This window comes from Limanda limanda, chromosome 4, assembly GCF_963576545.1.
Source record: "Limanda limanda chromosome 4, fLimLim1.1, whole genome shotgun sequence".
Classification (NCBI taxonomy): domain Eukaryota; kingdom Metazoa; phylum Chordata; class Actinopteri; order Pleuronectiformes; family Pleuronectidae; genus Limanda; species Limanda limanda.
Window position 1 is genome coordinate 12,428,788 of NC_083639.1, and position 24,503 is coordinate 12,453,290.

General features: G+C 41.6%; 3 protein-coding genes across 3 annotated transcripts in view; 1 reads left to right on the forward strand and 2 right to left on the reverse strand.

The window, feature by feature from the left end:
* Positions 1-7,434, reverse strand: part of tfeb (transcription factor EB) — a 29,470-nt gene extending 22,036 nt beyond the window's left edge. The window contains exon 1 of the mRNA XM_061069381.1: positions 7,251-7,434. The gene's annotated coding sequence lies outside the window, so the exon portion shown is untranslated. The remainder of the gene's footprint in view (positions 1-7,250) is intronic.
* A 2,483-nt stretch (positions 7,435-9,917) lies between these two features.
* Positions 9,918-14,791, reverse strand: tmem183a (transmembrane protein 183A). The gene is made up of 8 exons (XM_061069318.1): positions 14,604-14,791; positions 14,048-14,137; positions 13,437-13,607; positions 13,187-13,346; positions 12,741-12,921; positions 12,381-12,461; positions 12,096-12,251; positions 9,918-11,216 (listed from the first exon to the last, which is right to left on the reverse strand). Exons 1-8 carry the CDS (start codon positions 14,665-14,667, stop codon positions 11,031-11,033), a joined length of 1,089 nt encoding a protein of 362 aa, XP_060925301.1. The 5' UTR covers positions 14,668-14,791; the 3' UTR covers positions 9,918-11,030.
* A 3,600-nt stretch (positions 14,792-18,391) lies between these two features.
* Positions 18,392-24,503, forward strand: part of ppfia4 (PTPRF interacting protein alpha 4) — a 54,596-nt gene continuing 48,484 nt past the window's right edge. The window contains exon 1 of the mRNA XM_061069894.1: positions 18,392-18,649. Within this exon, the coding sequence (XP_060925877.1) occupies positions 18,392-18,649 (258 nt within the window). The remainder of the gene's footprint in view (positions 18,650-24,503) is intronic.

A 24,503-nucleotide genomic window follows, 5' to 3' on the forward strand; every position in this document is an offset into this window, starting at 1 on the left:
GCCAATGCTGTAGGATTTTGGGTGAGGGGAGGACGTCATACGTCGCTCTAAGAAGGAAGTAAATCCTGCTTGCTTCCATTCCCCACAGGAATCCAGCAGATTGTCTTTCTCTATACTCTCCCATTTCATCCACTGCCCCTGTATTGCCAGTGACAGCCTTTGTACATCTTGCTGCCTCTTTTTGATTTGATTTGAAGAACTACCAATTTTACCCTCCCTGAAGGAGTTGCCTTGTTCCACCTACTCTGAACTAGGCCCAAACCTCGTCTTCCCTGTTGAACATGGCCTACATTGTCAGCGTGCTGCAGTGCAACTCTGATTCACTTCCTTGTTTAAGTATTACATCATAAGACCACCTGACCTGACCTAAAGTTGTGAGAGAGTGAGTATGAAACATCCTACTGTGGTTTAATGATGTATATCACCTGCTATCTCTGATGACATTAACCAAATAAAAGAAATATAGAATACCATTCCTATTGTCTCTCCTTAACTTTGCACAAATAAATGACCATTGATATACAAACCATAAAATATACATTGATCTAGAGCATATAAATGATCTGTAATTAATACTGGACAAACAACAGCAGTGTGCTGTAAGTGTGCCTGTGTGTGAGTGAGAGAGAGAGTGAGGTAATCAGCCAACCAGCCACACAGCATTTTCATTTTGCATGGGTGAGAGTCACCATGTATGGAGAGATGGAATGAAAGGCATTTGAGAGATGAGTTTGGAGATAAGGCACATGCGTACACACACACACACACAAAATTAATTTCACTGCAGCCATCACACACCAAAACCTGATCCTTTACAAAACTTTCCATTCCCGTCTCCTTATCCTGCACTCTCACTTTGTATCCAAATTTAATTTTTAATGTGTAGACAAGTTGAAAACTAAATGAACACTAAGTATGAAGAATGCGGCAGCCTTTGACCTCTTCAGGCTTGAGAAGATAAGAGAACTACAGAGAGAGAGAGGATGAGGTTAGAGAGGACAGGAACAATGAAAAACCCGGAGAGAGTTCAAGTCGGGGTCATAACGGTGATAATCAATTAAATCAGCCGAAAAAATAACTTCCTGTCTCCCTTTCGGTGTGTGTGTGTGTGTGTGTGTGTGTGTGTGTGTGTGTGTGTGTGTGTGTGTGTGTGTGTGTGTGTACGCTCCAGATCAGCATCCATTGCTTGTCCTCTGACCAAATATGGGGACAGTTTTTGATTAAACTTTTCAGACAAAGAAATGCTGTGTCTCTATACAGACGCACAGACACAACCTTATACAGCAATAATAATACATTTTATTTATAAGGCGCCTTTCAGGACACTCAAGGTCGTGAGTGTATCACTAAATGTTTCACTACAATTGATTCTGCCACAGACTGACTAATGCTAACAAGGGGATGATGACATTATCTATTCAACTTTTAATAAACTGATGAGGTTTAAAGCAGATTCAAATTATATTAGCTCTTCAGCTGTGCAGAGATATCACACAGATTTTACTATTGATAGAATGTTTATTATTGTTCAAGGCCGTTTTGAGACTCATCTGTTGTAGATCACTGTGCACACATTGATGCCGATTTTCAAAATGCAAAAGTTAAAGGGGATTTCTAGTATTTTTCGGCCTGGGCCTTATGTTTACACATGCAGGTGTGTAAATTAATGGTAATTTTTGAATTTGTCCTGCGGATTGTCTCCCCCGACAGCCTGAGTGGCCGTGGTTACAGTGTCATCTTATGGAGCGATTGCGACAGTACATAAAATGTCCACTAAAAGTACCTTTTTATGTGTCTAGCAGCATTACACATGTCTGACTCAATGACAATTCTCACTCTCAACTGTGCAACAGCTCAATGTCCCTCCTCTACCCTTTCTTTTTCTACTTTTTTCCATTTCAGTTTCTAGGGGCTCTTCATCTGTGGCTCAAATAAGTAAGTACAGCTTGAAGTTAAATACTTATTTGCCATTGTCCACATCATAAAGAGATTAAGCCATAATAGTTTCTCACAGTAAAATCAAAACGACTGTCTCCAACCACAGAAACAACCCAAAACTCAGCAGACTTGAGAGTGAGACTTTTTGTTAAGAGAGGCTTGTGTAATGTTCCCAGGCCCTCAGCAAAGACTCAGAATAACAATTTGGGCTTTACATTGTTGGGGGGGAAAAGCCCTTTTGGTGTCATGGACTGTCGCAGTTGCACCGTCAGATTTGATTTTAGCCACTGCCGCCGTGTCTCAACTGCCTGCGGATATTATCTACCGGGGCAGTTTCAAATGTTTTTGTTAGTACCATACATTTACACATCCACATTTATGAACAAATGGCTCAGGTTGAAAAGATGCTACAATTCCCTTTAACATTCCTTCTTCCTCTTTAAAATGTAATGTATGTGTGAGTTGTTTGTTCAAATTGTTTTATGACATGCTTGATTTGTTAAGAATAGGCACTTCCACGTTCGCATTGCAGTCCTGGCTTTTGATTGGTTTAATAGTTTAAGTGCTGCCTTTGCTTGTTTAGTTTTGTTTGTTGAAGCTACTGAGGCGAGAGCACACCAGTCTTCGACCATGCTCAAATCCACATCCACGGTCTTTGAGAACATTATTGAAAAAAAAATTGGGGGATTTTTGTACAACAAGGAATAAAGTTTCAGTTAACATTTGCAAAGAAGCACCTGGACTGCAGAGTTTGTTTTGGAGTACCCATCATTTATATGCTCGCACTCTATAGTTTGAGTGGGCTCATCAATAAACAGACAGAATGTGTGCTTTTAACCATATTTAAATCCGGGTTTTTTAGGAGTAGGTGATACAATCCCTTTGTAGAGTCTATATACCCGAGATGACATGAGTTGGAATGGATGTGTCAACTGAGGCATCATTATGGTACTTGTTTGATTTTAGAGCCTAGCACAAGGTGGATAATACCCCTTGTATGATGAAGGTCTAAACGTGCAAAAGTGCAACTCTATGACATTTATTGAGAATCTTAGAGCGAATCCAACCAGATGATACAGATAATGACCAACTGCAGTTCGGACTAACAAGCAACTGTCCTAACATACACAACAGGGCAGTAGCATTGTGTACTTCACAGATGCAGATGTTCGTACGGGGGAAAAGACAGACTGTGTTAGACCATCACTACCATCTGTCAGTCAAAAGGGGATATGAAACAGAGGAGTGGAGATGAGATGAGGAAGTACAGTCACACATTCAGCACATGCCCCATAATGTCCCACCCACACTCACCTCTAATAGATCATGGGTCACGTTGTCACAGAGCACATGCCTTGCTGTAATTTCTGTGAATTTCTCGAAAAAGTCCAAATGTCAAGAGACAAACTTGTGTTTTGGTTTTTCTTTCCCATATTTGTGTTATTTTTGAGGTACACCACTGAAACAGTTCCTCATACAGCTTTTCCTGATCTAGACACGAACCTGTCCAGGTCATGGGAGATCTGTCCATATGGCAAGTGGAGGACGCTGTGTTTACATAAACCCAATGCTCTTTCACACTAGAGTACATCGATTGACCCTTTGCCAGTATGCCTGCATCAGTGTGTGTGTGTGTGTGTGTGTTTGTGTGTGTGGCTGATTGTGTTTACTTGAGGAAAATTAACCTTATTGCCAACACTTACTAGCGGACATGAGCCCAATGAGCCTGAAAATATAACCCACACACACACACACTTTTCCACATACACAGCACACAGGACACAATGCCTGAGCTAATGTGTGGACCTACGTGACATGGTGTTCAGGAGGTAAAGTGTCACATATTCAAAAATAAACACACACTGATGGAACACAAACCAGGGGAGAGAACTACTCTGATACAGCCAGTATGAAGGTAATACAACAGCATGGTTCTAAATAGAGATTTAGATGATCAGCCATAATATTGTATGATATCAACTGTGTTTTAAGAAAAACTTGTTTTAACCACAATTTCAAGGATAGGTACTTCACTACCCAAAATCCTCTCTGTTTCCATGGAAATATTTAACACAGCTGAGAAAACCTGGCGGGCACGAATCTAAAGTCCATGAGGGTGAATGTCACTACAACAAGCTTAAATTTAAGAAGAAGCACACTGGAAGTTATTGGAAAGGGATCATTCACAATTGTTTATGGAATGTGTAGTTCCTTCTCTTTTAAAATATTTATGTAAACACTCCTGTACCATCAACCTTTTTCAACCTATCTAATGTTTTATGGTTGAATTTTATCTCATAGTTGGTCGAGAGATTTTGTGAAATGTCAACGGAGGAAATTAATGGGACCTTTACATCCGAAACCAGAGCCGCTCTTAAAGTGGGCGGTCATGTTTAGCTTTATTAGGGTCTTAATTAAAACACTTCACAGTCAAAGCGGTCACCTCTTCTGCAGGTTTTAGTGCTTGAAACTAAACTCTGTTTTCCTTTGTCGGCCATCCGAGCAGGTTGCAGCTGTGCTGTTGGGGAGAGAGCGCAATTACTCTGTCAGGCTTCAATGTTGCTCTAAATACTGGCTAGTGACCTTTGACCTTACTGACAGTGACCTCACAGCTCAGTGTGTTTACTGACCCCTGATCTTTGAAACTGTGTGCACTCTGTTACCCCACTGACTTATGCATGTGCATCTGTCCCATTCTCTATTGCACTTCAGCCCTTTTTCTGGCAATGACACCGGGAGGGAGAGCAGTGCAGGTAAAAGTCTAAACAGCTACACTCGAACACCGAACCCATGGCCGCTGCAGGAGGACTCAACCCTCTGTATGATGGCCGCCTGCAGCATTTCACACCTGGTTATTTTGTACACATCTAGCCTTATCAATAAAGGTTAATATTATAATATATTATTGGACAATATGAAGCAAATACATCTAAAGTCCTCTTTGATGATTTCTTTGACATTGACATGTGGTAGCACCTCATTATTGTGACATTTGCGCAAACACTGCGCACCAGTGCTGCTGAAGAGCAGACCTATCTGTATGATCTGTTCACACCACAGAAATATTTTCATTCATGGATTCACAGAAATGACGTTGAGTCAGAGACAATGGACGAGTCGCTGTGTCTTTACAGTTGAATGGTAATCATCAACTGTTGATTAACTAAGTCACATGTTAAAACTCTGCATCAACACAAGTGTAGTTGGACAAATTGTTTGCAGCAAGGCCTTAACACATCCACTTATTCTCTGTGTTACATAATGACTCCAAGGCACTCAAATAATATTCACAGTATGTGTTTCAAACACATCTACAAAAACATGTGTTCCTATCCAGTCATAAGACTTTTGTTTCAATATCGTTTTGTTGTTGTTCCCCATTACTGCAGTTCCTTAAAGTCAACCCCCCATGATCATTATGGTCATTAATAATAATATATTCATGGTTTATTAGAATCTCTGAGGACTTTCTTCTTCTCGTAACTCAGATAAGTTTGTCATCGTAGTGTTTCCTAACACATCACTGTCATCTCCTTATTAGTGCTCATGTTAAAGTGACATTTATTAAAAATTATTAAAATATTTATTAAAATAAAATAATTAAAATAAACAAGATATGAATGGAACGAGAAGTTTCTACTTGTCGTAATGAGCCCTCTCTGCTCTGACCTTTGAACCTCATTGTGTTCTACGTAGAATGATGTAGTGGATTGCAGGGACCAGGCAGCGGGGTCAGGGGATGGTGTCTAATGTCAACACTTGCTGTGATGTAACGTGGTTAGGTGGCACACATACTCTGAGGAGACATGTAGGTCAGCCAAGAGGCCTGCGAGCAGACGGGCTGTTGGGGGGGTTAAATTACACCTTTATGAGCACACGAGCTAAAAAGTCCAGTCCACAAGGTTGTGCTTTGAGGGCTACTGCCGTCATCTTCATCAGCACCCCTCTAATAAAACTGTAAATCTTCAAATATACAACAATCAAGAAAGATAACCTAGTATGGCAAAAATCTCACTTTATCTTTCAGTCAAACACGTGCCTGCTTCTAAAATTACATCTTAATCCCAGATATATTTCATAGGTCATTAGTGGACTGACATAATGACTTACTGAAATTACTGGAAAGCAACAGGCAAAACAAACCGCACCCTCCGCTCAACTTGAACACATACTAAATATAATGTATACGTTTATAAATACACCCGTTCTGCAGAGAGGGGGCCACAGGGGGAATAAATGGTGAGAAGTGCCTTCATTATTTTGGTGTTGGCAATACACAGCACCGTCAAGGAAGGAACTTGAACAAGCAGCCGAGTATTACAATCTGAACAGTTTACTGTCGCAGCTTATACATAGCAGCATGCCCCGGGGTTGAGGTGTTGTTACTGATACCGGCCCAGCTACAGCTTATAAATGGCAAGAGGAGGGCAGCTCTAGGCAGAGACATGAAGGTGGTGCATTATGGTCCAACTTTACTCAGCTGGTCCTAAAGTAGCACCAGTGTCCTCGATAAAAAGTCCAGCAGCAGAATTAAAGAGAGAGTTATTTTCATACTTTTATGTTATTCTATTTCAGAATCCTCATTGTTTATGTCCCCTGCAATACTGTAGAAAATAATATAAAACTGGGCTAAAATTGAATCTGAACGCAACCATGGGAAAATGTATTGAATCGTTAACTAATTGAATTTTAAAATGTCGTTCTTCAAGTGCTATGTCAAACAGTAGTAAATTAAAATAAAAAAATAAATGTACTATTTTCACTCTAAGATAATAAATTATAAATCATCAAATAAATCCAGGCACTTTTCCACCCAAGACCGTTTTATTTATATCTATATAAATAAAGAATATATATATAGTATATGCACACACATATATTCATAAATATTATCATTAAATAAATATAAACTCAAATCTGTGTATTAGTTGATCTTATTGTTGTTTTATAATGGTTTTACATGGATTCACACTAAAGTTATCACAAGGAAAAGTTGTCATAGAGAAATGGTGCTCTGTGGATGTGTGATGCTTCAATGTGAAGTTGAAGGATACAGAATAGACTCCATGTACCACGCACACATGACATATAAATCAACCACGTGTAACTGAACAGCACAGCACAGGGATGGCTTTCACTTTTTTTTTTGTTAAGGACGAATAATAATTAGTCTCCAGCTCATTTTAAACGGTGAAATCCCTGAGCTGTTGTCTGTGGAGTGAACGCTACGCACTTCGGACGGACCCTCGCTGGAGGTGTCGGGTGTTCGAGCGGAAGCGGAGTTTGAGACTCGGAGGTAAACTCTCACTTACCCTCTGAAGGTCAGACAGCTCGAAGGCTCCCGTGTGCAGCCCCTGGCACCGGCCGGCCGCGGGGAACCGAGCCCTGTGCGGAAGCTCACCGGGGGAACCCACACTCCGGAGTTTAGAAGTTGTCTCTGTACGTCCACGACCCGCTGCCACAGCGAGAGCAGCCGCTGGAGGCTCCGGAGCTGATTTGTTTTCGTTTCCACAGTCGAGATGTTGTCACGACCCGGAGCGTCCGCAGTCACCTGTGCCGCCGCCAATGGCAGAGCGCACGCGGGCTTCTGGGAAATGTAGTCTTCGCACTTGCTCGTCACGCTTGGGCATTTCGGTATTTCAGGGCGATGACGCGACTTCATCCAAAATAGACGAGTAGGGACCGAAGGGGACGTTTATATTTACTGTTTCCCCCAGTCTGCTACTTCTTTTAGTCATTTTACATGTTGTGGCTCCAGGTGTATTTATACGTTTCCCACAAAGTCAGATTTAGTGCTAAAGTTTTCAACTCACAAGGAGTTTGCTTTTGTGTTTGGTGCATAACAATCTCGTAAGTAGGTCAATGATGAAGCAAAATAAGGAGACAAATAAAGCCTGAAGCCTTGAGTACAAGTTCAATAATTAAAAATATATTTATTTTCAATTAGAACTAAAAGAAATAGAAGTTCAAAATATTTGGAAGTATGTACACTATACAAAAAAAGGGCAATATATTATAAATTAGTTTATTCCAAAGTCGGATTCAGTGCAATTTTCGTTTATTTAGTAGTATTATTCTGCTCTACTTGTGTCTATCTTTATCTTCTCTTATCTGTTTATCACTCATATTTGTTTTGCAAAGCTGGTTTGATATCGACCTTGTTTTCATGTCTGTCCTTGCTGGTGTTTGTGTGTTGTTTGTTTGCTTTAATGAACCTTAATGTCTTGCTTTGCTTAATTCACTGCCCACGATTGTCTTCTGCATATGTATCTCTATATTGGGTTTAATTAATTAATAGATACTATCAACATCATGATAACTGATTTAAATATGTAACCTTTTATTGATTTTAAGCTGTCAACTTTACACCTGGTCAGGGACCATAGATGAAAATGACCCTCTTGTTTATCTATGGGGAAATTACATAGTGTTGTTATTATGTACTGTCCCTAACAAATTAATATTATAATTTTAGGTGTAATACAATGGGATTAGTAGTCCTGCAAGTACATATTTTATATCAGCTATATTTCCCTCTTTACTCAATGAGTCCATGTACTGTTGTTGATCCTTAAATTCCCAAATTCACATTTCTGCCTGTTTTATATTGAACTGATTGCCATGGCTTTGAAGATCAGAGGCAATAATATGCAGTGGGATGTTATGAAGTACGTTTACCCTGTTACTGTACTTAGATGCATATTCGTGTACTTTACTTACATAGATTTATTTTAGGGTACTTTTCTCTTTAACCCACTACATATCTCAGCAAATCTTTGTACTTTCTTCTCCACTACATTTTTGCAATACCACTTAAGTAGAAAAATGACTACTGGTACTGGTAGTGGTACTTTTACTTAACATTTTGTCTATTAATTTGTACTACTATTAACCACTTATATGTTATATGCTGTCTGAATTTCAAGCTGTTCATGCTCGTTTTTTTAGTGTTCCCAAGGTTTACCTATACGTCTGTGGTTGTGACGTGTGATGACTGGTGGTGTTAGGCACAGGTAGCACCCAGTATGACCACTATTGGGAAGCAAAATAAATCACTCATACATTGCACATCAACATTGCATGACAGAGGAGCAGAGGCATTCTTCATGGGCAGTTTCACTTTATTTCAGTGCAGTAAGTTTATTTTAATCAGTGGAACTCTCACCAGATAAAACTAGACTCAAGTAATCTAATGCTGCTAACCAAAACAAACTGTCTCTCCAATAGCCTCCTGCAATATTTTTATGCCTAGAGGTGTATTCTAACAATATTTGTATATGTGCAAAAACAAATCAATTTTAAATGATGGATTGACTGTCACTAGTAGCTTGTTCCCTTCATACCAATAGATTGGTATCAAGCATGTGATTGGTATGAATCTACTTACATTCAATATGCACAAGACAAATCACTTTGAACCATTCAGAGATGAGCCTGAGTGCCCAGAGATGGATGGCAGTGAGGGCCGGGCCCATAAGATCAGCGAGAAAACAGTCAAGATATTTCAGCCATGAAACATTTAAAAGAAACACTGCCCAAATCAGCAGGTGAATCGTGACGTCTAGTAAATCATCTCTTTGTCCCTTTCAGTGTAGAGCAGTCTCATTAATATTCACATAAAACTAAGAGAGGCTGCCTAAATTAAATACATCCAGAATAAAAAACATGGTTTTCAAAGAGCTATATGTTGGGGCATTATTATCAAAACTCAAATCAACGCAATAATATAGATTTCAGAGTAACTTTCAAGTGAGCATAAAACAAAGTATAAGAGGTAAGTACAAATACAGCACCTTGTTCATCCATGAGCTTTAGAAACTCTACAAAATTTGTCACACATGTAGGTTCAACTTACAACCATGTTGTCTGCTAGGAGAATGGGGGACTGATCTAGTAGTACCAAATAAATGTTCCTGTCTGCCATGTGTGTGATGCATCCATGAACTAATGCTGTAATATTGTAAAACATTATGCAAACATGCAAAATAATTTCAAGTTTAATTTCTCCCAGAACCATCTGTAGAGTTCCCATGAATCAGTTTCACTGCGACTTTGAAATGTGCTTAACTCAACAATCTGATCTGGTTTTTCATTTATTAACAGATACCAAGACAATTTAGATAAATGATTTCCTGGTTATGACATTCATTTCTTTTCCATAACAGCCAGCCCTATTACTCCATCAATACACAAAGACTTTGGAAGAGAAGACGGGTTGCTGATGTGTGGACATCGGCAGATTTGTATAAATAAACAACAAAAACAGCCCAAGGAATAATGCTAATATTGGATGATTCTGCAGTGAAAACTTTAAGTCTTATGGCCACACTCGAAGGAGGTATATGCATCCCAACTGAGGCCAGTCAGTGTTTGACTTAAGGCCGGCGCATGCTTCTGCAACGGAGTCTGCGGCTTTTCACGCAGTTGTGACGCAGGACTCATTGTCATTCATGGTTTTCCAAGCGTTGCGCATGTTGCCAAGCAATTCCTCGCCAGAACACTAGGCGGAGTAATGTTTTTTGTGGAAGTCGGCTCTTCTTCGTGCCACACGAAGAGACTTCCACAAAAAAAACGTTTATTTACATCGCCGTGGCGGCTCCTCATAGCCTTTTTCTGGCGGACAAATCCGCCGGTCAGTGACGGGTTATACTAGTGGTCATAGTTTCGGATCTCTTCTGCCAAGTTCTTCTAAATCTTCCGTGGTTTCCGCAGGTATTATCGGGCATGAACCGGTAATGCGACTCCGGAAACGATGTAGTTAGCAGACCAATCACAGCCTTGCCGGCTACGTGACGCTTGCGGAGCTTTGCCGTCTAGTTAGAAAAATTGTGCGACACACGTAAGCAGGGATATGTAAGTACTTAAGGGGCCCGGAAGGGCTCTTACGCTTCCAGGCCCGTGAAAACGCAGAAGCATGCGTCGGCCTTTACGCTTCCGGGCCCGTGAAAACGTGGAAGCATGCGCCGGCCTTTAACATCTAACGATGACAAATAGCATTTCTTATTTTGGTGAGAGGTATGAAACTAACAGTGAAACTCTTAGAGTTACTGAGGAGGAATAATGCTGCAGAAGGAACTGAGAGAGCAGATATCCTATATGGAGGATATGTAGGGGTACTGTGGATGCCACCAGTCCATTAGCCTCACACTGTGGACGGGATCCAACACCACCTGGGTCCCGCAGTGATCAACCCTCTTCTTCCCACGGTGGAGTGGCGAGTCCTGGAACACCAGACGGACACGATGGTGCCGCATGTCTGTGCTGACGTTGATTGTGAACTATGAGCGATACAGTGACAGAAAAGTGTGGATTAGAAGAGGAAATAATGTACATAAATTCATCTTCTCATTAATCTATGATCAAGCGGTGAAAATAATGTAAGCTGAAGCAAAAATAATATAAATATACATTAATAAGCATATTTTCAACAAACATACTGCCCAGAGGTTTTTTTTTATATGATTCAACCCTTCAATTCAGGTTTCAGATTTTTGGGGCTGCCATAACGCCGTACAGACTGTTAAACAGAAGCTCATACAAAACGACTTCTTCTTATCCCAACTAGAGTTTACATCTACAAATTGCCCTTGTGCTCTCACTAGTTAACTCCTCGCTGATCTTTGGCCTTACTTTATCACCTTTCAAGCACTTCTCAAAAAGCTGTCAGAGACCTCTGAACCCCAAGCAGCTTTTACCAAATCAAACCTTCTTTTAATTTGTGAAAACTGATGCAAGGCAAACACAGATCTGCTGATGTTCTCAACACCTTATTATGGCCACTGACGCTGGGCAGGATTCTGTCATGGTCCTGCCTTACCTCAGCACTACCATGGCTAATTCAACTTTACTGACGATCTGAGGAATATTTTGATATTTGTGCCATTCATTTTTAATTAAATGGTTTGTACATTATCATACATTGTGGGAAGATCTGTCTAATCATTAGTATTACACAACTGAGTGTTTCTGAGGACTTAGAGCAGAGCGGGAGGTTTTATCATGAAATAAATCCAAATGAACCCTCTGGTTGGTTGTGTACCAACATTATGTTTTTTTATTCAAAACTGTCTTATCCAAGTTTTATTTTTAATTTAAAATGTTAACAGTCAACATAAATCTCATCAACCCTTGCTAATGGACCAAAAATAAACACTTACCAAGGTTAGGGTCATGCCCATGACCACAGGGGTGAAGATGAAGTTGAGTGTGGTGACCTGAAGCACATAGCAGTCAGTGTCTGGGTTTGTGTGGACATGTTCGTATTGTCTGGGCAAGCTCATGGACTTGGCACAACCATTTTTACTGTGTCCCCGCTGCGATGGAGGCAAACAGAGAAATACACAAATCATAAACATGACAACAGGAGTCACAGTAGGCCATTACCAACTTGTAATGAAGATAATAAATGTAGAAATGTAATTGGTTTTGAGGAAGCCCTTTACCTGCTTTAAAAACTTGAAGTTGAACTCCCACAATACATCTGGTCGAGTCCCTGACACCCTTTTGACCCAGAAGAGTAAACACTGCAACAAAAAAATTAAGCATTTAAAGCGGCTGTTCCCACAGTGAAATCAGTGTTTTGACTCGGTGTTTCACATCTGGTTTTAAATAGACCTAATTAAAATTGAGTTTTGCTTTCCAGTCATGAGGACATTCACATGAAAAAGACAAAGACCTTCATCTCAAGCTAATCCTATTTAACATGCAATCAGATCAGGGAATGGAAATTAAGAAAAAACGAAACAATATCTCGGCATTCCTTACTAAGCACAACGACTACAGTCACACATCTGTTCATTTACCCTGGAGTTGAACAAAGTTGTGGGGGTGGATTCGGGCAGGGCAGGAATTTTCGAGACACGCAAGCTGAATGGCTCGTACAAATGGAAAAGGGAGCGAATGACGCGGGCCCTTAGACGATTCAATATATCAATGGAGTAAGGCTGGAGACGAAACGGCAGATCAACATCAATCCTATAGTGTCTTTGAGAAAGAGAGATGGAAAATGACAGGGAAAGAAAACGTGTTAATTTGATGTCAATTTGCTTCATCACTTTGCTAATTTATCAGGACAGATTCAAGATATTTTATTGGGCATAGAACGTTTTATTAGCATTTGAATGAATTAGCAAATTGGTTTTGGTTTTAATGGCTCAATAAAGATCGATTAAAGATTGCCTTTAATTCATTCTTTGGTAAATAAAAATGTAAAATAAGTTTGCACATTCAATCGGTTAAACCACCTCACCTTCTATAAAGCCTTGTCCAAAAAGCTGCGGTGCAAGTAACTGTCCAGGCATTTCTACAGATCAGCGCAAATCTGCACACATCCTCAGGCCGAATATAGGCGGAGAGCATTAGCCAAATATCCATTGGATATTCCCCCCCATCGCTGCTCTCACTGCTCTCTGAGAAGACAACATGCAAACACCACTGTAAACAAGAAATCTCAAGTACTGCTAATATATCTATTTCATGAAGAAAAACAAAAACAATACCCTTTCTTCTCTTGTTTTTCTTCTTGTGGGCCACCTTTGTCTCATGCTCTCCATCTTCTTCGGGGTCCAGGTCTTCACTGCCGTCCGAAGCGTCTGTGTTGACACTCACAGCAGACGAGAGGACTTCCTCCACAGCCCCCTGAGACGCCTCCAGGCCACAGAGGGATTTCACTGGATAAAAACAGCAAAATGGTAAGTAAGGCACGAGGGTCACCTCTATCAGACAAGGTCAAACTGCACTAGCGCTGGGCAATCAAACAATGTCAATAATAACCAAAGTACAATTTTTGTCAATAGCAACATAAGACAGCTTCAATAAATGTCGATATATATTTTAATATAATCACAGTGAAGAGGTATAACGCAAAATTGACCTCAGATCTGTAGGAGGTTTTGCTGTTTATCGAGTGTTTACCATTCTCTGCACATGAGGAAGTGTTTAAAACCACAACATTCGCTCAGGAGCAAATATCTGTTTTTAAACTTACAATGAACAGTAACGTGACATTAAAAGGGATTATTGTTGATATCGACTAATGCGAAGGTTTAAATTTTAATATAATTTGTGTCCATAATATCCAGCACTACACTGAACACTATCACAGCTTTACCTTCTTGAGCAACTGCATTCACGACAGCCTTCTTCACCCTCCCCGACTTCACAACAGCTGGGTCGGCATCAGCATAATCAGCTACCGTCACTGGCGGGCAAAAGCATCACATTTTCTAATAAATATAGTTTATGAGTATTGTTTTCTTCAGCACACATTATTGGGAGAGGCGGTGGACTAGTGGCAGAAACTTGGACTATGGGCGGAAAAGGTCTCTGGTTCGTCTCCACGGAGAAACAACAAAAAGACGAACCAGGATTGATCTGTCCAAAAATCCAAGAGGATTCTCCCTACCCTGTCTAGTGCCCCTGAGCAAGGCACCTTACTCCACCAACATCTGCTCCCCGGCGCCGTACATGGCTGCCCACTGCTCTGTGTGTCCTGCACCAGATGGGCTAAAAGCAGAGGTTAAATTTCCCTCCTTACATGAGTGTGCTTGTGCATGTCTGTGCATGTGTTTGGGACAAATAAATAAATGTATCTTAATCTTAATCAGCAAAGCCTGCAATAACCATAAAAGCTAGCTAGCTAGCTGGCTAACGTCAACGTAACCTGCCTGATTCGGAACAGACGTCCCCAGTCTTAAACTTCAGCCGTTTTCGGTTCCCTTTCTTGGGCATGACGACACCAATGATCTGCGAACGCTTAGCGGGGCTGTGAGTCCTGCCATGCCTCTATGGCAAGCCGACGAACAGAGAAAGAAAGAAAAATGAAAGAGAAATTGAAAAGTGTTCCGCCAGGATCTTCAGCCATCATGGAATGACGTGATGTCACAAGTATCGCGAGAGTATCGTTGTTGCTTTTTTTTTTTTCTTCTCCACTCCTCGCTTTACTGCCACCTGTCGGTAGACTTGAGCATTGCAAGAATTTCTCTTGTTTAAGGGGTTGAAGGAAAGTAGATCTACCACATTATTATTTGTATCAACCAAATAAGATTGTTGTTAGAATATCTGCGCTTTATACATTCCCTTGGAAGGATGATTTATATATATGTTTTACTTGTAGGTTCAGAGGGACAATTTGTCAAACCTGCTTTTCTACCAGTACTTTTCATTATACTTCCCAAACTCCAGAGGTCCTTGTGATGTTAGTATACAGCATGATGAAAGGTACGCAGAGCAAACCTGTGTGTGAGTGAATGTGAAGCTGTTTGTATTGTTTTTTACTAAACATGCCACACAAACTGATACCCCTGGATTTCAGTCAGGGGGGGCAGAAATTCCCCCCTATAAAATATGTATATTTCCTACCCTGGTGCTAATACAGGTGTTTAAAACTGCCCCATACATCACTGAGCCTCTTATACTTCCATAATATCCATCTGTCAGAGAAGGAAGACACGGACAGAAATCATTACCTCTGACAATGTTATCAACCCAGGTAATCATAATGCTAAAAAGGTCCGGTGTTCAGTATTTCCCAGCCATGCTGCAGGCCATCGCAGACTCACTGTTGACAACATTGTTGTCAAGACCATGAAACTCAGAGGGATGGAGCCACGTCTCCAAGGGCAAGGGAAATTACAAAAAACAAAGGTGCTACTTCGACCTCTTTGACGATTACATTATCGAAACTTTGATTGTCTCATTTCCTCCAACTTAAGAGATGTGTCAAAGGAGATGTCAGGAGAAATGAATCCATTAAACCCTCTGATGTCTGCATCTGTGTTGTCAAATATCATATGACCACTATTTCACAGCCGTGTCCTTTGCGTAACACAGAGCATTGGTTTCACCTTGTAAAACTTTTCTCCTTATGACAAGATTGTCCCTTTATAACAAGGTAATCAGGGATCGATAACAATATATATTCTCATTGTTACTATTTCAACCTACAACGGCCCTAAATGCATGTGCAATTAAAATCTGAGTAAATCGCACTTGCCAAAAGACCCAAGGGATTATTCCCACAGCCCTCTGGACTTTTCTGACTCATAAATGCTGGACAGATTGGGGAACTGCTAGTTTGGTATTTCAATAAAAAACACACAACCGTACATGTCAATGCACATGTCAGGAGAGGTGAGAGGGGAAAGCTCTTGGGAGAAATTTGTCTTCAGGATTTCTGGCTTCAGATTTTCAGCTGTGACCAAACCTTTTATTGAGGTTCATGAAAACATGGTTTGGGTTTAAAATTTTTTCTTGTGGAAAAGCTTCCTGCCAGAAAAACTTGAAGACAAACTATTTACAACACTGCTTCAGTTAATCTATTCCAACCACTAGGTGGCAATAAATAACCATTTGTTGCTACCAGGTGAATTTTGATACAATAAAGGCTTTCATAATTTCATAATTGTGCACTGATAGTATGCATTTATGTACACATCTGGATTACTTGTACCAAAATCACAAATGAAAAGTACATTGATAGAAAGAGTCAGATTGTTTAATTGAATATATACATTGAGAAACTGTATGAAAAATTTAGCAGCCAAACCTCGGCTGAAGATCTTTAGTAAATTATCTGATAATGGTCCACTGTGTTACTTTCTCATGTAGACTAATTATGTTCTCTTCATGCACTGAGCAGGGACTGCAATCCAGTCTCCATTTCCATGTGGATTTTTCTTTAAGTAACAGTTGAGTTAATGAGAATGTTGGTCTTTCTGTCAAAATCAGGCCTATCTTTAATGTGTCAGAGAAACTGCAGTGAATAAACAAAGTATACATTGTCTCTAGAATTCCTAACCCTAACATTAAGATTATAAATAAGAATGAAAAGCAGGGAAACATTTTCTTATTACTAATATTTATAATCCTAAAGTTCATGTCCATCCTGCAGGGTGCACTGCACACTCAAAGTACACGACCATCATGGCTCAGGAGCTGCCAGTACATGAAGGTGCTTAGTGGTGCTGATGAGAATGGTTCATTATAGCCTACTACTGCCAGTGAGGGTTAAATCTGTGCTATCTATAAGTTCATGATCAATATATGGCTGACATCAATGGACCATCCAGCTGATTCCTCTCTTTTACATGTGCATGTGGTGCAAAACGCTCAGAGGCTGACGGTGGGGAGTTGGTCCCTTTGGAGACCTGGAGTGACAACTGAAGATTCCTGTGTGTGTGTGTGTGTGTTTGTGTGTGTGTGTGTGTGTGTGTGTGTGTGTGTGTGTGTGTGTGTGTGTGTGTGTGTGTGTGTGTGTGTGTGTGTGTGAAGACCTGTACTTATATCTTTGTGAGGACCATTTTAAGCATAGATCCACCCTACAGACTGGGGGCATTTTTACCGGTCCTTACTTTTTTTAATGGGCTTCTTGAGGGTTAAGACTTGGTTTTAGGGTTAGGGTTAGAATTAGGTTTAGGTTAGGGCAAGGCGTTTAGTTTGAATGGTTAAGGTAAGGGTAAGGGGGCTAGGGAATGTATATGTCAATGAGTGTCCTCACAAAGATATAAGTACAAACATATGTGTCCACAACGAATGAGAGTCAATGCAATGTCCTAATCGGGATAGTTGCGCAAAGCTGTGTGTGTGTTTGTGCACTTCTCTGTTTGTGAGGACCCGTTTAAATTACAAACCTTATGGAATGAGGAAATTGGTCCAGTGATCGCAATCTGTGATGGATAAGGTTGGAGTCCACGAGTGTCCTCACAAAGATGGATGTTTAGGCATGGTGTGTGTTATGTGTTTGACAGAGTGACTGCGTGTGTGGGAGGAGGAGGAGTGAGCGTCGGTGGCCGTGTGTGTGTGTGTGTGTGTGTGTGTGTGTGTGTGTGTGTGTGTGTGTGTGTGTGTGTGTGTGTGTGTGTGTGTGTGTGTGTGTGTGTGTGTGTGTGTGTGTGTGTGTGTGGAGAGAGATGGGAGCGGAGAAGGCGGATGCAGATACCACTGGCTCTCTCTCGCCGTCCCCACCACTAAAGGACGCAGATTGAACGTCTCCTCTCGGATGTTGCCCGCTATGATCTCCGTCACGCTCGCGGGCACCCCCCCTGCACACCACACCCCCCACCATCTCTGAGCTGTCAATCACACCATCACGCCGGGATTTCTACATGTGCGTGCATGGCGCGCCGGGCAGGGCGGATCTGCTCACTGGGTGAAGACGCGCCGGCTAACATGGACGAGAGGTCGATCTCCATCTCATCTTCCCAACCCCTCTGATTAGGTAAGGAGAGATGGAGAGCTGGAGGATGCGCGCTCCGTGCACGATGGGGATGTAATGCAACGGGAATAAGGCGCTTGTGTGTGTTGCCCAGGCTGGTGCGTCGCCACGGGGCGTCAAAGGGCCTCTTATCAGGTCTTGTGAGTCCGATTATCACGCTGTGTAACCCGGCTCATGTACCTTCTTCATCCCGACAGCGACCCTGTCCTGTAGCATTGCCCGGACCGCGGAGCCGGGAAGATGATGTGCGAGGTGATGCCGACCATCAGCGAGGGAGATTCGGGCGGTCCTCCGAGGGCCACCGGCGGCGTGCCGAACGGCTCGGACCAGGAGGCCAACTTCGAGCAGCTGATGGTCAACATGCTGGACGAGAGGGACAAGCTGCTGGAGTCCCTCAGGGAGACGCAGGAGACCCTCATCCAGTCCCAGACCAGGCTGCAGGGGGCGCTGCACGAGAGGGACGTGCTCCAGCGGCAGATCAACGCCTCGCTACCACAGGTGAGGAGGAGCAGCCGGGCCTCTGGAGGGTCGGGCTGTGGGGGCGAGGTGGATGTGGGGATGTGTATCGTTTGGTATGATGTGACATTGAAGCGGACAAGTATGTGAGAAGATGTTATCCTGGAAGAATCACTCAGGGATGGATCATGAACCAGGTAGAGCAGGCTGGAGGATCACAGATCCAGCAGCCCTGACAGCTCCAGTCCTGGCATTTTTTGTCTCTTGGTTTGTGTGGATTTGCTTGTATTGGGAATATGCACCACAAAAGCAGAATAAATGCCATGGTAAGGGCCCTATGGTGTGTCCTGCTTATTCATACTTAATCTTAAGGCTCTATCTTTAAAGGGACTGTGTCATAATCAAACGAGAATGGCACTCAGTAGAGCGCATACCTCCGCCAAGGCCCAACTGTCATCTTAGACTCAATGAAGCTGCACCAAATTGGACACAGTCTTGAATATCAGTTCCCTTAATGTCCCTGCTAGTTCCATAAAGATCTATGACCTACAGTACTCCCTGGGAAAATGGCAAAGATGTTGAAAAATGTCAACGAAAGTAAAAAGATTTGCTCTCTGAGACGCATGGAAAGTATTGGGAAACTCAGATCAGTGGTTTTTGTGTAACAAATAAACAAACCTCCTCGTCTGAGGTAATTATACGATTTCTTTATCGCTGTCTCATGTGTTGCATATTCGTAGATTGCTCCAGGGGCAGGTGATATCTAGATTGAACTGGGGTGCAGAAATGTTTTTGCTCTTGGCCCAACCAGCAGACGAGTCCTTCCATGGTGCTTGTACTTTGATTTATATCAGTACCAGTGGTTAACGACAGCCACAAGTCTAGCACACTAACTGGAGTTTCTGAGTAAACCTCTTTACTGGGAAACCCCTCTAAAACTCCAGCACGTCCCAGGATATCACCACAAGAATAACTGTGAAGATGATGGGGATGTGCAGGTGTGTGCAACTTCAAAAGCTCGCTGTTAGTGGAAGCATGCCAGGAGGATCTAAATGTCTAGTAAGTAGAATGGTAATGTAGTAGGTTGAAAATGTGGAGGGAGGGTTTATATACTCACAAGAAGAGTGTTGACTCTGACTAGAGATCTGGGCCAGATGTGGAGAGCTGTGCACAGACGAGGGCAGAGCACACCTATCATTATCTGGATTGAAACATCCTCACCTCTGTATGTGGTGGCCTTGCTGTCAGTGGTAATGCAAGGAATAGGAGATGTGATGTCGGACATTTGTACACTATGTGTGTGTGCGTGTGTGTGTGTGTGTGATGTAGCTGAATAAGGGCTGATGCAGTCACCGAGCATGACGACAATGAAGCCTCAGCACATAAAGCTACATTACCCTCTGACCCCTCGGTCTAAATTCGTGGCATGATGTCACTCTATGGTGTGTTGTGTGTGTGAGCGAGAACCATGCTGACTCTGACAGCCTCACTGCAGCCTCTTGTGAAAGAAACATGGCTGCTTGCTAGTGTACATGGCCCTGGGCTGCTTGCTTCCACACACGTCTGTGTGTGTGTCTGTGTTTGTGTGTTGGGAACAGAGAGTGGGAAGAGGCTGTCATGCCTCTTTTCTAATCCTGCTTGGTTCAGCGTTATGTTTTATTCTTGCAATAATACAAGTATTAGTTATACAGACATAGACCTCAGGGGACATTATGCAGATATCATGACTGGCGTGCATAAGCTGACTCCTGCTCTCTCTTGCTGTCTGGAAACTGTTCACAAACACACACACACACACACACACACACAGCGGGGGTCATTTCCACACCGGCCACAGATCGTAGAGATGATGCAACGGACAGTGGGTGAAGCAAGGCGGAGAAATTAGAAGATCTCCGTTGGGATTGACTTCTGCTCAGTTTTGCTGCGCTCACTTGAAGAGTGAAATTAGTCTGACCCTGATTCATCACTGGAAATTGAAGAGTGCATCTTGTAATGATGAAGGGGGAGTGTGGAAAAAAATGTACATACTGTATCTGATCTCTCAAGTTTGGGTGTGATGAATATATTAGGGCAGTGTTGGAGCAGTTGGTGATGCTGCTGACCTCACTATCCTATATGTGTCACTGGTAATTAGTCTGATTCACAGTTACACTCCTGACCATGGCTGGTGTGTTTATGCCCTTAACTTCAATAAAGTATTACAGCTGCCTGTTTGCTACTGCTGCCTCCTCTGTGATGCCCTCCAGTCAGTCGCGTCTACATGTGTGTGCTATATGTGAGTTGTGTCTTTTTTTCATTTCTCTCTGCTCCTGAGGTGTAAACTGATGGATGAGTGTTGGCACAGCAGGACGGCCTTCTTTGCCCAAATGCAAGAATTCCTCGCTTTCTCTTTGCCCAAACATTTGTCATCAATGAGGTGTGTGCATGTGTGTGTTTTGTGTTTTTGTAATGCCTTCTGTAGGTTTGCTGACTCCATGGGACTGGTCTGACCCAAAACTGTCAGATCATAGTCTCACATACATACACACATGCACACACACACACACACCCACACAAAGACACACATGCACAAGCTATGTGAGCAGAATTCAATACACTTTGGTGTCGTCATTGTTAAAAAATTCATAACATCACAATCACACTGATGCCAAGGTGATTGTACCTTGGCATCAGTGTTCAAATCTGTGTTTGCCTCAGTAGCATCATAAAAAAGTACAATGTTGCCAGGCACACAGACACACGTATGCACATACAAACACACATAAAAACACACACACTCACAAAGAAACACACTCACAAAGACAGCGATGGATATGTTCATTAGCAACAGAGAATAGAGTTTCAGATTAACATGTCAGCCCATTACGGTGCATAATGCGTCTAATACTGCCCTCAGAGATGGGCTTGCCCATAGACAAATTAGGTTTTAAACACACACAGAGACCTACATACTCACGCTTGCACACACGCCTGTTCCTTCTGTGTGAGAAAAACAGTTCTGACACTGTCAAAGAGAATGTGTTGGAAAACAAGCATTTGTGCACATTTGTGCAACTCAGACAGAGAGCAGACAGTGGGTGAACACCGTGTGAGTAAATCAAGCACTTCACTAAATCTCTCTGTATAAATGTTTGTCAATAAGAAAATACAAACGTTAACACGGTTAAAAATAATGTACACCAGAGAAGATAAGCTTGTGTAATCAGATGCTAGCAACATATTCATGAAGCTATAAACCAAAATACTTCCTCTCAACACATTTATTTTAATACAATGTCCCAGGAAGGAATGGTGTGGTTTTGCCCTATTCATTTTAGCTGCAGAGTGTTAAACATAAACCAGGTAATTCCATATAGATGATTGGATATTATTATTGTCTCTGTAGTACACAATTACAGGACATTAATACTGGAGCATAACCAGAACATGCAAGTGTATGTGTCCAATTATGATGTAATGAATCCAGAGAGGGCTTGAAATCCTTCCCACTTGGTGTAATAAAGCCTCTATGTATTAATTTTAACTGTATGATTTTGATGTTGGGGTTATGTTTTAGATAAGATGGGGATGGCTTTCTACGTCCAGTTACAGACACTGGTTTGCAGGAATGATCTAATAAGTTGGATTGAATGGGTGAAACTGATCCATTTATAACATCTCTATATATTTTATATTACTACTTTATTGTATTATTTAGAATAGCTGTTGGATATTCACTTTTATTAAAGGGGTGATTTCGTTTTATACGTCCCATAGATGCAGAATCATAGTTTTGGGAAATAAACATGTGCAGTTTCTTACAAGAGATATAGGACAGGATCGATGCTCTGTCAAACATCTGTTTTCATTTCTGTTAGGTTCAGATTAAACGAAAAACATGCAATCCACTAATAAGCTTAGTGAGTTTTCGAGGTGCTAGTGAGTTAGTGAGATAGTAGAGATAGTTGTAAGTACTGAACTTTAGACAGAGGCAGGGAAGCTGTTTTCTGCTTATCTTCATAAGTTAAGCTATAGGTTAACTAACACCTATTGATTTAGAATTCACACTAAATTCACATATTAAGCAGAGAAGTTACCCAACAGTTTGTATAGCTCCAGAAATTTCCATTCAAAGCACAAAATATTTTTGATTTAATTCCTGTAACTTTTTTGGGGGGTTTTAGATATTCATTTTTGCAAGACGTTTGTGCCTTTGTGGAGTGATGTGAGTTTCTTGGTGAGTTTGATGGCGTGTAAGTGAGTGTTGTGATGTTTGGACACCTGTTACAGGCTGACAAAACACTTACTATTTTTGCCAGCATTTAAATACACAGAGAGAAACACACACACACACACACACACACACACACACACACACACACACACACACACACACACACACACACACACACACACACACACACACACACACACACACATCGCTGCCCTTTCAAAACAACAACTGCCTCTTGCTCTAAATTCTAACCCCTCTGTCCCCACTGCTTCACAACTACTCGCACACAACCTTTTGTATTTGTGTTGTTTATTTTATCACACACACATGTACACTTTAACTTCTCATAGCTGTGATTGTTGATGACCCTTATACAGACACAACTTCAGGCACTGAGTAAATGAAAAAGCACGTGCCTCTGTGTTTATGTGCATGAGCCTCTCTCTCTCTCTCTCTCTCTCTCTCTCTCTCTCTCTCTCTCTCTCTCTCTCTCTCTCTCTCTCTCTCACTCTCTCTCTCTCTTTCTCTCTCTCTCTCTCTCGCTCTCTCTCTCTCTCTCTCACTCTCTCTCTCTCTCTCTCTCTCTCTCTCTCTCTCTCTCTCTCTCTCTCTCTCTCTCTCACTGTCTCTCTCTCTCGGACATTACTATTTCCAGGTCTGTGTTTGCACTTCACAAATAACACATTTGTTTTTCTATTTGTTTCTTTCCTGTTTGATGTTCATTTTTTATTTCCTCTTTGTTTATTTTTCCTATCGCTAGGTTTCTTGTTCTCTGTCTGTCTTTACACTCCTTCTCTTTATCAGACTTTTCAATAACTCAGTTGTCCCATCCCGGCTGTCCTTCTGTTATGTTCTCCTCCTTCTCCTCCAGCCGACCTTAGGCCACAGAAAGTCGGTCAGTATGTGAAGCAGGTGGTACAAAGGGCTCACTGTTCAATGCTCTGCAAAGCAAAACATCTCATGTCTGTGTCACAACACAACAGCCAGGCACCATTTATCTTCTCACTTGGTATAAATGGAGATTTGGTCAAATTGGACTAATGATAATATATAGTGAGATATGTTACTGGGGTTGAGGGGTAATGTAACTATGTTATTGTGAAGCAATAATAAACGAGAGGTTTATAATTGTAAATCCAACATTGACCATTATGGACAACTGTCATTTACTCAAGGAGAAACATACGCCAGTACATATAGCAATGTCAAGTAGTGTAACAATGCTGGCAAGAATAATCTTTACTTATCATAGTTTTACGCTGTATTTTTTTTAAGTCCAGGTTTAATGGCTGCTTGTGTTTCGGCAACAATACAGAGCAACGGCACACCAGCTAACATCTTGTTCTTGCTGACATACAGGAGTTTACCTTCTCAACTTACTGCAGTGATGCATACGTGTACCACAGGGTGCTATGTGGTCAGAGAAATGCTGACCCTCAGCTTTACATTCTATATCATATTGGTACTAGTGCCAAAACTTTTCAAATGATACCAAGACCTAATATTTTTACAACTTAATATGTACCTCGCCTCTTGCACAATGTCAGCTGGAATAGGTTTCAGCCTCGCTGTGGTATAGATAATGGAGGGATGGATGATGGCTGGATGATAAATGATGGATTGATTTTCTCTACAGTTTATTTGCTTCATGAAGATAAAGATGTAAAAGATTTGGAGCTA